The sequence below is a fragment of the Pelodiscus sinensis genome, chromosome 2, assembly GCF_052426305.1.
Source record: "Pelodiscus sinensis isolate ZL-2025 chromosome 2, ASM5242630v1, whole genome shotgun sequence".
Lineage (NCBI taxonomy): Eukaryota > Metazoa > Chordata > Testudines > Trionychidae > Pelodiscus > Pelodiscus sinensis.
Genome location: NC_143053.1, coordinates 79,154,232 through 79,167,180, shown reverse-complemented (window position 1 = coordinate 79,167,180; position 12,949 = coordinate 79,154,232). Strand labels below are relative to the sequence as shown.

Here is a 12,949-nt window from a genome sequence, read left to right as displayed (position 1 = left end):
GAGCACCCTGTTTATCCCACCTTCATTATGGCTCTGAGACACATGGTCCCACTAGTCCAGTCTAGTGAAATAATCTGACAGGATGCAGTGTGAGGAAATCTGCTCTCATGAAACTTTCATGAGAATTCATAATTAGATATCATCTTAAATGCTGAAACACAAAGATTTTAACCCTTCCAAAACTGTTTGGATAATAGCCAGTATAATTATAATTAATGCACATAATACTTGTATTATCTGCATTAATTATATGTCCAAACCCTTTGACTCCAAGTTCTTACTTAAAAAAAAAATCTAAAGGAAAAGGCATAAAACAGTAGCAAAGCCAAAAAGGCACCCTAGACTGGCTCCCAGTGTCCCATTCTGTTTTTGACATACCATCTCTTTTACTTATCTAGTACCTGTCTAAGGTTTTTCTTCTCTTCTGTATTTTTCTTGTCATTTTTTTTGAAAGCATCAAATGTAGCTGCATCAACACTGTACAAGCACTCAGTCCATTTCCCATAGAGTGCACAAAGTTTCTTTTTGCTGTTAAAAAAAAAAGACTGATTTTAGGTAGAGCTTAAACAATTTATGAAGTTAGATTTCATGGTTTTCTGATTTTAATAAGATGAAAAGGGATCTAAGAACAGATTTAAGACTGAATGACAATCTTACTATATATTGTTACTAACAAGCTACCCTAAAAACAAACAAAAAAAGCCAAGTTATTCAGGCCCTTGTGACTATTTAATTCCAACAGTTCCTACATATATTAGAAATTTAAGCAGCATTTTATTATACAGAAGGTTTAATAAAAAAGGAAGGATTTTTACCTTTTGTCTTGAATGTAGCCTTCAACTTTGTGCAACTCTTTCCCAAAAAGCCCACATGGTTTGAAGTTTAATACACATTTTTCACCAGTTCTAAGAAAAGAATTTAGCTCAAATTACTTTGAAATAACGTTTTAAAACATAGTAAATTAACGAGTCGTGTTTCAGCTTACTTGTGATTAGTTATTTCTACATTTCCATACTGCTCAATCCAAAGTTTACCCACTATAATATTATGCACACAGCACGTAGGATTGGTCCATGTGTAGGCTTCATTGTGCCTGGAGGGTGGGGAAGGAAAGAAAAAAACATTTGCATAATCACACCTTTCAACAATGTACTTTAATAACTCTACAGCAAATATCTGATTCTGGAATTCTATTTGTTAATGGCAGCAAGTCAAGGAAACAAGATGCAAGAGCCATGCGTGGTGGGGCAAGAATAGGAGACACTGCTGGATTTTGTTAACTGCTTAGCAAGGCATCTTCAGTGCAACCACAACCAGCAAATAAATGGGACTATTTACAGTAGTCAAGTTAAGCACATGCAAGCGTTTGCAGAATTAAGGCCTTAATTATCTGAAGCCTTTGCAATTCGGGGTGTCAGTGAACTGTACAATTCTGTTTGCAGTGGTACTGTTTGCATTTTGGTTCCAGGATAAGTGAGGTACTATCTTATCGGACCAAATTTCCAATGGAAGGGACAAACGTTTCAGCTTCACAGAGTTGTTCCTCAGGTTTGGAGAAGGCAACTGAAGCATCAAGATAAACTCTTAACAATGTGTCCCATCTTGTATCAGTGGTCATACATGCTGTAGGAGACCACTAAAAATGAAGTGGGTAATAAAGGGTTAGGAGGCAGACACATGTTTGACATTGAGACACTCCACAAAAGCAGGAAATATGCAAACTGCATTTAAAAAAACAAAAACAAAAACAAACCTGTGCTTCATCTATATGGAGTGGTGGATACGGTGTCACCTTACAGCACTAAACAGTGATATTTGCCTTTATTCTGCACAGCCTCAAAACTATAGTCTAAAATATTAATCAGATAAACTTACTCAAGAAGTTCCAGAGTTATAGTTCCTTTAGGTTCTGCTTCCACACTCTTGCCCCAGAACTTGAGTTTAGGATAGATTGAGCCATGAAACACGAAATCATTATTCAAACCTTCAGCATAAAAAGCACTGATTGGTGGGTGATGACTAACTTGTTCTGAGATGAGTCTAAACCCAAGATCATCTCTAAAAATAATAATAATTAAAAAAAAAAAAAAAAAAAAAAAAAGGTAAAATTTCCAGGATCATTATTCTCTCAGTTAAAACTTTGCATTTTAGAGCGTTTCATTGATGTGACTGGTACCAAAGTAAAAGAATTCCCTCTACCCATTCTGAAATACAAAATTAAACTTATAATTACATATGGATTTATAGAGCCCTGAAAATCCACAGATATACACAGCTCACTTTTGCAGATATGGGTGCACATGTCGATACAAATTTTATGTCTAGAACTCTGCAAATTTGTGGATATCTGCAGGTAACCATATCCATGGTGGTCAATGCAGATATCCCCAGCTCATTTTTGTAGGTACAGATGATATACAAATTTTGTATCTATGCAGGGCTCTATGGATCTGTATATTTAAGCCACCAATTACTTATCACTCACTTGAAGACAGATCTCTCCCTGGTGCAAGAATAAGTTAGGGGGATCTCTTCCTGATTCTGAAACCCAACCCATCCAGCTCCTGTACAGCCCCAGTTCAGCCCTTCGACGCCTTTCGAACTCCCATAACCCCAGTCCTGCCCTCCCATCCAACAGCTTTGCCAAGCTTTAAATGAGTTTCAGGAAGTGAAGGAGAAGAGCCTCAAACTGGATGCCTAAGCCAGTGATATAAGCAAGATAAAAAAAGCTACAGGAATAAAACAAATGTTTCTACTTTGACCCCAATCCCAAAAAATCCAAAAGTCAAGGGAAAAAAATGTTTACATTGGGAGTGTTTGTTCCCACCACAATACAGTTCTGGAAGCTAAGGATCTGAATCAAAGGGAGAAAGCTTCTGAAGAATCAATAATGATTTTTTTTAAAAGGGAAAAGTATTGGGCTAGCATCTTCAGCATAGTATCCTCCCACAATCATTAGAGCAACAGGTCCAGAAGTGTTTAGACACACTTTGTTCCTTCTGCTGTACTAGCTGCTGGTGGTGCTTCCCTTGGGGGGGGGGGGGGGGGGGGGGGGGGGGGGGAGGGGGTAGGGATTCAGGACACACAACGAGAATCCTGTGAGGATGCAAGTCACAGGAGAAGAGCTCCCACATCTCCAACATGGCAGCTCAGATCCCCAGCCTCAATCTTTCCCATGCTAGCAGCTTTGCCTCCGTTGCTCCTCCTTTGTGCCCCAATGCCTGGTTCATCTCACCACATCCCTGTGCTTTGCAGCTATCTGCGTCCTACCACTTGGTGCTCTGCTCTCACACCCCTGCCAGGCCTTACTAGGGATGTCAACATGTAGCCAACTTCATGATTAACCAATGAGCCTGGGCTTATCAGTTAATCCTAATGACTACACACATTCCCCCACCCGATGCTGCCTCTATCAGAGGCACCACAGTGGGAGGTAGGAGCCAGAACCCTTGGCGAGCCGGCTTTCAAGCTGGCTCCCCGTGAGCACTGGATCCCATGGAGCTGCCTTCCCACCACCCTGCTGCTTCTGATAGAGAAGCAGCAGCACGGAGGGTGAGAGGGGTAGGTGGGAGCCGGTACATGCAGAAAGCTGGCTTGCACACGTATCGGCTCCTGCAGAGCTGCTTCCCCCGGAACAGTTCCCACCTGCCACCCCAATAGAGAGGGAGCAGCACGGGATGGTGGGGGGCTCCCTGGGAGTGGGGCCAGGCACTGGGTGCCGGCCCTGCCCCGGGGACTATTGAATAATCATGTAACCACTCAGATTTGATGTGGTTACATGAGTATTAAATTAATTGACAGCTAACATCCCATCTCCCTACCACCACTTTGCCAGCCCCCCTCACCTTCATCCATGATTCACACCCCACTCACTCCTCCTGGCTTCCTGTTCCCATCACCAGCCTCTCCTCACCCACTCCCCTGGGCTCCTCCTCACCTGCACCAGAACCTGCAGGGGCAGCTCAGTGTCTGAGTGCAGGTAACAGTGGAACCTTGCAGCACTCAGCCTCCAGGCAAGCACAGTCAGGTTCCCACCCAAGCTGGGAGCAGGAGCATCAGTAGTGCTGGGTGGGCAGCAACAGCACCGCAGGCATCATTACTGCCACCAGCAGCAACAGCTGTTGCATCTACGAGAATGACTGGGCCCCCATTACTTTCAAGGCTCTAGTGTGACTGCACTAACTTGCACCATTGTAGCTACGCCACCACAGGAGTGTCTCAGAGAAGTTTAACAGAAATACTAACAGGTGTAGTTATTTTTCAAGGATACATTTTTGACTACACATTACAGCATCCATATTACGTATCTGATAGAGCCTGATACAATAGGCAGGAAAGTGACCCAAAAGAGAAGGGGATTCATTTATAGTTCTTAATTAAAAACAATCTGTGTACCTTATCCACGTTTGTGCAACAATGGACATTTGCATAATAGATTGCAATTGTGTTTCAGGGAATAGTGTGTTCACTAAATAAAGACTTGCCATGTATAGAGCGGAAGCTTAAGTTTCTACACTACAAAGCTGATACTCTTCTAATCACTTGGATTTACATTAAGGCTGCTTTCAAGACAGACACATTTTCATAACTTTTCAACCCAGAGCAATTTTACAGGCAAGTCAGACTCCCACAGAGAGGAACTAACAACAGAAATGGCAACAACCTACACTGAGTATATGAACCAGTTGCTCTGAAAATACAGCCCATTTTCAAACACACCAAGCAATTTACATGAACCTGCAAGTTTCATAACATGTTGAAAGTGCATTTAAAAGCATGTGTTACCTGACTAGTTCATAGGTCTCTCCAAGAAGTGGGTTGAATGGTTTCCCTGTACGTTCCCACTGTGAGGCAACAGCAGACACAGCAAATGCAGCTACACACTGTTCAATGGAACATTAAAGACATTCAATTAACTTTGGACTTTGGCCCTTTGATATTTCTGCTTTAAATAGACAATTATCCTATTGCTCTTCATCTTTGCTCTTAAATCCTTTCATCCCTGTGCGGATAGAAAGGTCTACCCAAAGATGCAGATATCCATTGATAGGCATTGGGATCCACAAGGCTCTACTCCCAAGAGCCACTGAGACCAATGGAGATGAGTGTGGTTCATCATGCTTGGGAGCCAGAGCCCCATGCAGGCAGCTCCTCCCAGCAGTGTGGCTGCCCCATCCCCAGCCATGGCATCTTCTGTCTGGGGTTGTACAGCCCCACTGGCGGTAGAGTGGGGGGTGGTGTAGTCACACTAACAGACTCGAATTGCTGGCCTGGGGTGCTGGTTCCCAGGTGTGATCAGACCACGTCCTCTCCATTGGCTGCAGTGTCTTCCAGGAGTAGACACCTGCAGATCAACAGATCTAGTCATGTGTCCATGGATATCTATAGCTGCGGGTAGACATTTCTAGGTGTGCAGGGCTCTGTAAATTAGTTCTGTCTTCAGCCTAAATGTTTCCTCCCAGGGAGTTTTGGAAAAAAATGCAAAAAGATCTTGATCGTTTTGCAGAAAGAAAGATTAAAATGTTTAAAATTGAAGACACATTCCGTTAACTAAACAGCACTGGCTAACAGAACTAGTAAAGCAGTTCTCTGTGCAGCAGATCACAGAGTCCCTCCTCTCCACCAGAAGGTTTAAAAGGCAGCAGGTTTGAAAACAAAAATAAATAACTGATTCACACAATGTACAGTCAGCCTTTAAAATTCGTTGCCGGGGATGTTATGAAAGCAAAAACGTGCAACTGGGTTCAAAAAGAGAAATAGCCAAGATAGTCAGGGGTGTAACTCCGTACTCTGAGCCTTCTTAAACCTCTGACAAAAGAAGTTAGGACTGGACGACAGGGGATGGTTCACTCTACCACCCTGTTCCATTTGCTCCCTTTGAAACACATGGCACTGGCCATTGTGAAATAGGGCACTGGGTTAGACAGACAGCCGATCTCACCCAGTATGGCCATTCTTGTGTTCTTAGCTGAAAGCTGAACCACAGGCCAACCTGCTTAAACAGGCAACCATAAGTGTTTTAAGACACCACTACAGCGTAGACTACCTGCATCCTTTCAACTGTGCCAGAAAGCGAGCTAGCCTGGTGGATGAGGTATGTATGCTCCATATATTCTGTAAGTCGCTGCAGGAAGCTCAGTGGCTCGTTGAAAATAACCGGCATTGTGATCTTGGACAGCTCCTGACACAGGAAACAGAGATTAAACACAATGAACTAAAGAAGCAGAATTTAATTGACTCAGAGAGGTAAGTTGAGCGAATCGAGTGACAGTGCAACATCCCTTTGACCTAGCCAGCAAACTCTGAAAGAGCCCAAAGTCTGTTGAGCTAAGCCTCTCCTTTGCACTGGTGAAGGGACAGCTAGAGAGAAGCATACCAAATGAAAGCAACATGATTCAGAATGCTTTTATAATAGGTACGGGCCATCTGATTAGTCAAACAGTCATCTTTGGGAGAGGAGCGGGGTGGTGTGAAGGGAAAGACATAAGCTTCTTCAATGAACTTTACCTTGATCAAATAGTGTTACAGGAATCCAGGTCAAATATGGTATGGTGTGTAATATGAATACATTATGTAAAGTCTTGAAAGAAATCTATTCATTCTTCACTTAAACTGACCAACCTAATGAATCTGGAATACTTAATCTTCAGTTCAGACAACACATATTTTCCATTATTCATTTTATTTATTGGACAGACTGGAATGATCAGATACTATAAATTATAAAATTCAACTATAGAGTTAACTAAATCCCTTTAAGTTAACTGTCATTATATGCTATTGCATTAAAGCAATCTAAGACTCATTCTTGGTAAACTTGAGAGACAGGACAATCAAATTTCAGCAATAAAGGTGTTTATTTTCCCTACTGGATCAGTACAATAGTTGTGCCAGATAATCCTCATGTTAAGCTGCCACCTATTAAAAACTGAGACAGTTCCAATATCAGCTAACCTTCAACACCCAGAAAAGGAGAAAAAAACTGAGACAGTTCCAATATCCGCTAACCAACACCCAGAAAAGGAGAAAAACATGTTTTGAGGCATCCAGCATGAAAATTGATACAACACAACAATTTAGTTTAAGTTTGGAACTCAGATGGATAAGGAATCTCTTACAATTTCTAACAAACTACAGGCAGTCCCCGGGTTACGTACAAGATAGGGACTGTAGGTTTGTTCTTAAGTTGAATCTGTATGTAAGTCGGAACTGGCGTCCAGATTCAGCCGCTGCTGAAACTGATCAGTTTCAACAGCGGCTGAATCTGGACACCAGTTCCGACTTACATACAGATTCAACTTAAGAACCCCAGGCGTCCCCAAGTCAGCTGCTGCTGAAACTGATCAGCAGCTGATTCCAGGAAGCCCGGGGCAGAGCAACTCTGCCTCGGGCTTCCTGTAGTCAGCGCTGGTCAGTTTCAGCAGCGGCTGACTTGAGGACGCCTGGGGCAGAGCAGCTCAGGTGCTGCTGGGTTGGTCCAGTAGCGCAGCCGCTCCTCAGCGCTACTGGACCAACCAGCAGCACCCCAGCTGCTCTGCCCCAGGCGTCCTGATTCAGCCGCTGCTGTAACTCGGGGACTGCCTGTACTTCTAAACTGCTCACGCTTTTGACATTTTAAAATTAAATTAATTTTTAATGTAATTAATTATTTAAATAATTTATAAACAAATATATAGGCTATGCCTACACTGGCATGATCTTGCACAAAAACTCTTTAGCGTAAGAGTTCTTGAGTTAAAGCAGTTGCGCAAGAGAGAGTCTACACTGGCATATGCCTTTGCACAAGAGATGTGCTTTTGCGCAAAAGCATCCTTGCCAGTGTAGACGCGCTCTTGCGCAAGAAACCTGATGGCCATGTTAACCATAGGGCTTTCTTGCACAAGAAATTCATGTTGCCTGTCTACACTGACCTCTTGCGCAAGAACAGTTGCGCAAAAGGGCTTATTCCTGAGCAGGAGCGTCAGAGTTCAGGTGCAAGAAGCCCTGATTTCATACATTAGAATGTCAGTTTACCTGTGCAAGAACACGCGGCCAGTGTAGACAGGCAGCAAGTTTTTGCACAAGAGCGGCCGCTTTTGCACAAGATCCCACCAGTGTAGACACAGCCTTACTGTATTAGTAAACATACAAGTTAAAACCTCTCTCAAAGTTGGTATTCTAGATAAGGTGCAGTAAACTAAGTTTCTCAAGTGAAAGCGGATCCCATTAAGTGTATAAATAGGAAACTGGTAAAGAGTATTTAACTCTAATAAAAATTCAAGAATGGAGTAAGTCAGAAGACATGGTATGCAAGTGACTCACTTAACTTCAGATTTAAATATAAACCTGCAATATTTTAGAATGGGGTAATTTCCCAAATGCAGTTTTCCCTGCCCTTTAGCTTCCTCTCAGCCTCATGCACCATGTGTGAAATTGCTCAACACTGCACTTATATACAATACTGTGATCTTACTCATGGGGGGGTGGGGAGGAGAGAAGTGGGGAAGGCGGGCACAGAATAGGAAGCAATTTGCAACAAGCACAACAGATGCCTCAAAGATCTGTTGACAGAAAAGAACTAAGAGACCAAGATAGCACCAACCTCTGTTCAACTGGTACCTTCTTGACTACATGGAGGACTTTTCAGATGTCATTGGGCACTGCACAGAGGAGCTACATTGCAGAGCAAGCTAGACCTGCAGCTAACAGCCCTTTTTTAGCTTTCAGCTAACACTTATCTGATAAGTGCTTCACAGAGTGCCCTGGGAGTTCAAAACATTTGAGGAATTCTATTGTATGGACTTTCAGTGGGTTTCTTACTTATCGTGTTTGTTTTCTGACTGCAGTGAGAGAGGAGTGAGCTTTTGAAGTTCATGTAATTTTGTCACACAGGAAACTTACTCCCAGAAAGTGCTTTCACCTCATGTCTAAGCAGATTCTCTTAGTAAGGCAACACGTAACTTTCAGTTTGGCACACTGCACTTCAGAGACGCTCACCCAAGATGAACCTGCCTATGTGGAGGGATTTCTTAAAGTAAAGAAAAGCAGTACCACCAATTAACCATTAACAGGGAGCAGCCCTAGGATCCGTAATGGAGACCAGAAGGGGCCATTTTGACTTCTTGTCAAACTTCGTTCTGGCCTTATTTTATCAAACTTCTAGCCACTGGATCATACTACAGGCAGTCCCCGGGTTACGTACAAGATAAGAACAAACCTACAGTCCCTAAGTTGAATCTGTATGTAAGTCGGAACTGGCGTCCAGATTCAGCCACTGCTGAAACTGATCAGCGGCTGATTCTAGGAAGCCCGGGGTAGGGGCTTCCTGTAGTCAGCCACTGGTCAGTTTCAGCAGCGGCTGACTTGGGGATGCCTGGGGCAGAGCAGCTGGGGTGCTGCCGGGTTGGTCAAGTAGCGCCCAGTGCGGCGCTACGGGACCAACCGGCAGCGCCCCAGCTGCTGTAGCACAGGCGTCCGGAGCAAAGCCGCGGAGCACGGGGGCAGCGGGACAGCGTGCTCCGCCGCTTTGCTTCCTCTCCCTGGTCTGCTGGAGACCAGGGAGACGGGCCCCGTTCGTAACTGCGGATCCGACATAAGTCGGATCCGCGTAACTCAGGGACTGCCTGTATACCTTTTTCTACTAGAATGATCCTGGTTGACCTGTCACCGAGGTGCCCAGAAGATTAGTATTTTACTAACTCATCTGAAGTACTGTAGTGAAATTGGAAGATTTTATGCTACAAGTATAAAATAGAACTGTGAAAGCTCTCATGCTACATGATGCTGAGAGGATTTAGAAGAGAAAATGCCTTTATTTAATACATTGGCTGTTGGAGTCACCCTTTGTCTTTTTGGTTGTTAGCACAGTGTAAGCAGCAAGTAAAGAGGTTTCAATTCACTGTGTGATCCTTTGTAGAGATAGCCACAGCTATAACTTATCACTAATTTTTTCTCTATCACAACATATATATTTTACTTACCATTCCAATACATTTTCGCAAGATACTCCAAATACTAAAGTCATTCCTGGAGAACATTGGAGATGGTAAGCTTGTTCTGAGGGGGAGTGAAAGGGAGAGAGAAAGCAAACAATTTTATTAACCTCTTACCAAATTATTTCAGTTGTTAACTGTATTAATATTGTTTTAACTTTCAGGTTCTCAGAATTGACTTAATGGTAAGACAGACCTATACAAAGATAAATGTTCTTTATATTACAATAACTTTTAATGAAAGCACGTAAAATATCTTGGGTGTTCACTCAGTGTCCATAGAGGACACAAGCAACGTGTGAATATCCCAACCCTTACATGTTTTAGTCAAATAATTGTTTCTCTAAAGAAAGCAATAGTTCAAATAATATATCAAATGCTGATGTTAAAGGAGTGGAAAGAATGTTGTACCTCAGTTTCCTGAAAAGTACTTAAATATGGTGCTGTCACCACACTTTCAAAATGTATATTCATGAGAGAAGGTGAAGATAATCCATTTATATGTGAACAGGTTTCAGTTTTATAGTGTTTAGCAAAAGGCTAATTAAAAAATTATAATTAGCCAAAAGTGACATTATCTGGATTGGGAAACAGTCACTGAAAGAACAGAAAAGTAAAGGAGTGGATAATGTACACTTTTCTTAGAGAAGACTAACATACAAGCTTACGCATGGTTTATACAATTTCAGACCAAATGGATTTACTATGATTTGGTGCCTTGTAAAATCTGTGGCCTTAACCTAGATCTTCACAGGTGTGAAACCCTAGTTCTTTAAAGCTGTTAGGACCAAATCCTTAACAGCCAGCTAAACTACTGTACAGGCAGTCCCCGAGTTACGCGGATCTGACTTATGTCGGATCCACAGTTACAAACGGGGCCCGTCTCCCTGGTCTCCAGCAGACCAGGGAGAGGAAGCAAAGCAGCGGAGCACGCGAGCAGCGGACAGCCCCGACGCGTCTGGGATGTCCGCTGCCCCCGTGCTCCGTGGCTTTGCTCCGGACGCCTGTGGTACAGCAGCTGGGGCGCTGCCGGTTGGTCCCGTAGCGCCGCTCTGGGCGCTACTTGACCAACCCGGCAGCACCCCAGCTGCTCTGCCCCAGATGTCCCCACGTCAGCCGCTGCTGAAGCTGACCAGTGGCTGACTACAGGAAGCCCCTGCCCCGGGCTTCCTGGAATCAGCCACTGATCAGTTTCAGCAGCAGCTGAATCTGGACACCAGTTCTGACTTACATACAGATTCAACTTAAGAACAAACTTACAGTCCCTATCTTGTACATAAGCCGGGGACTGCCTGTATATATTTGAATAAGCCTGTTTGTTCATAAGCTGACCCCCTAAACTTACAGAAAAAAATGTTAAGTCAATTACTTGTTTATAAGCTGACTCCAGCGTAAAGACACCCAGTCCAAGCTCGTCAGCATGGGCGGAGGGACGTGCTGGGTGCAGGCATGGGACTTTTCCACTCCCGTTGGCTGCTGTTCTCTGTTACAGGCCATTGGAAGCTGTGAGGCTCCGTGCCTGCAGCTAGCACATCCCTCAGCCTGCGCTGCTTCCTGTGGCTCCCATTGGCCAATGGGCTCCTGCCCACTGGTCTTCTACCTTGGCTGCATGTACCTTGGCTGCAGGGGCCATTAGCTAATGGGAAGTTTCCATCCCCCTCCCCCCAGTGGAAAAATGTGAAGAAAGTCATCCCAGTGTGAAGAGCAGGGGTCATTTCACCTCCTCCCTCCCAAAAATAGTCATTTTATGAATGAGTACATATGGTGTCCCTAGCCTCTGTCTGGAAATGGGTGACAGGGAAGGGATCATGTGAGCATTACCTGTTGTGTTCCCTCACTCTGGGGCATCTGGCATTGGCCACTGTCGGAAAACAGGATACTGGGCTAGATGGACCTTTGGTCTGACCCAGCATGGCTGTTCTTATCATGAATGTTAAAGCGCAATTTTATGTCTCATTTAAAAAGGGCTTTAGTACTGATAATCCTAATTAAAAGACTGGCACCATGAAACAATTACCCATATTAGGAAGGTAAATAAAATTTTCTATCCAAGATAAAGTTAGCACTATGTGGTTTGAGAATCACAGATCATCGCACTCTATAGTACCTTTTAAGTCTTCAATTTTTGTTACTTTAGCAAAATGGTCAGGCACATGCCATGCTTCTAAACAAGGTTCTCCTTTTCTCCCAAATTAAGGAATTAAATGTTTTCAGAGATCTTTAGAGCAGCACATTTTCCTTTGGTAGAAGGTTTAAGTGAATCATCTTCCTTTGCAATGGCAAAATGTGTTAATTTTATTAAACTTAACTTGTTGAGTCACTTCTCTCACTTTTGCATGCATCTTTCACTGACACTTCCACTATTGAAAAGCCATGCAAAGGCTGATCGTTTAAATTTTCAGAATATGAAATACCATTCTCAAATCCAGTAGCTAAATGTGCATGAAAAGACATTGTTCAAAGTCTGGCTGAAAGCAAAGAAATGCCAATCTTCTACAAATATATTGCTTCCAATTGCATATAGGAATCTGTGGAAAAAGTTAAGTTTTATACTAGTTTGCCACAACTATTCAACAACATTTATTTACCTTTGAAGTGTGGGTGTTCAGTGAGAGAAAGTTAGTGTTAACTAATGGAAAACTCCTTTTGGATCAAATATGAAACATCTCACATCTCCTTTACATTTTAATAGACCTGCTATTCTAAACTTCAGTAACCTGAAATGATATAAACTGGTTATCCTGAACACTACTAAGTATAAACATTTCCTCTGGTGATGCTTTTATGCATATGCCCAGAAGAGGACAGTGTCCAGCAAGTATTTTAAATTTGATCTATTTGTAATTTAATTAAACTGCAAAAAAAGGCAATTTGTGAAGTTTACATGGTGTTTAGCAATTAGCACTTCTGCACAGGGAGCTATGAATATATTTTTCTAGCTTACTGAATTGTACATGAGGGTAGGTTTACAAAGGAAT

General features: G+C 42.9%; 1 protein-coding gene across 10 annotated transcripts in view; it reads right to left on the bottom strand.

The window, feature by feature from the left end:
* Positions 1–12,949, bottom strand: part of LOC102447841 (oxysterol-binding protein-related protein 1) — a 116,983-nt gene that overhangs the window by 12,174 nt on the left and 91,860 nt on the right. For all 10 annotated transcript variants that reach the window (XM_075920842.2, XM_075920843.2, XM_075920833.2 and 7 more), the window contains 7 exons: positions 9,960–10,035; positions 6,047–6,181; positions 4,786–4,883; positions 1,876–2,058; positions 986–1,093; positions 816–905; positions 402–528 (listed from right to left, as the gene is read on the bottom strand). In XM_075920842.2, the coding sequence (XP_075776957.2) occupies positions 402–528; positions 816–905; positions 986–1,093; positions 1,876–2,058; positions 4,786–4,883; positions 6,047–6,181; positions 9,960–10,035 (817 nt within the window). The remainder of the gene's footprint in view (positions 1–401; positions 529–815; positions 906–985; positions 1,094–1,875; positions 2,059–4,785; positions 4,884–6,046; positions 6,182–9,959; positions 10,036–12,949) is intronic.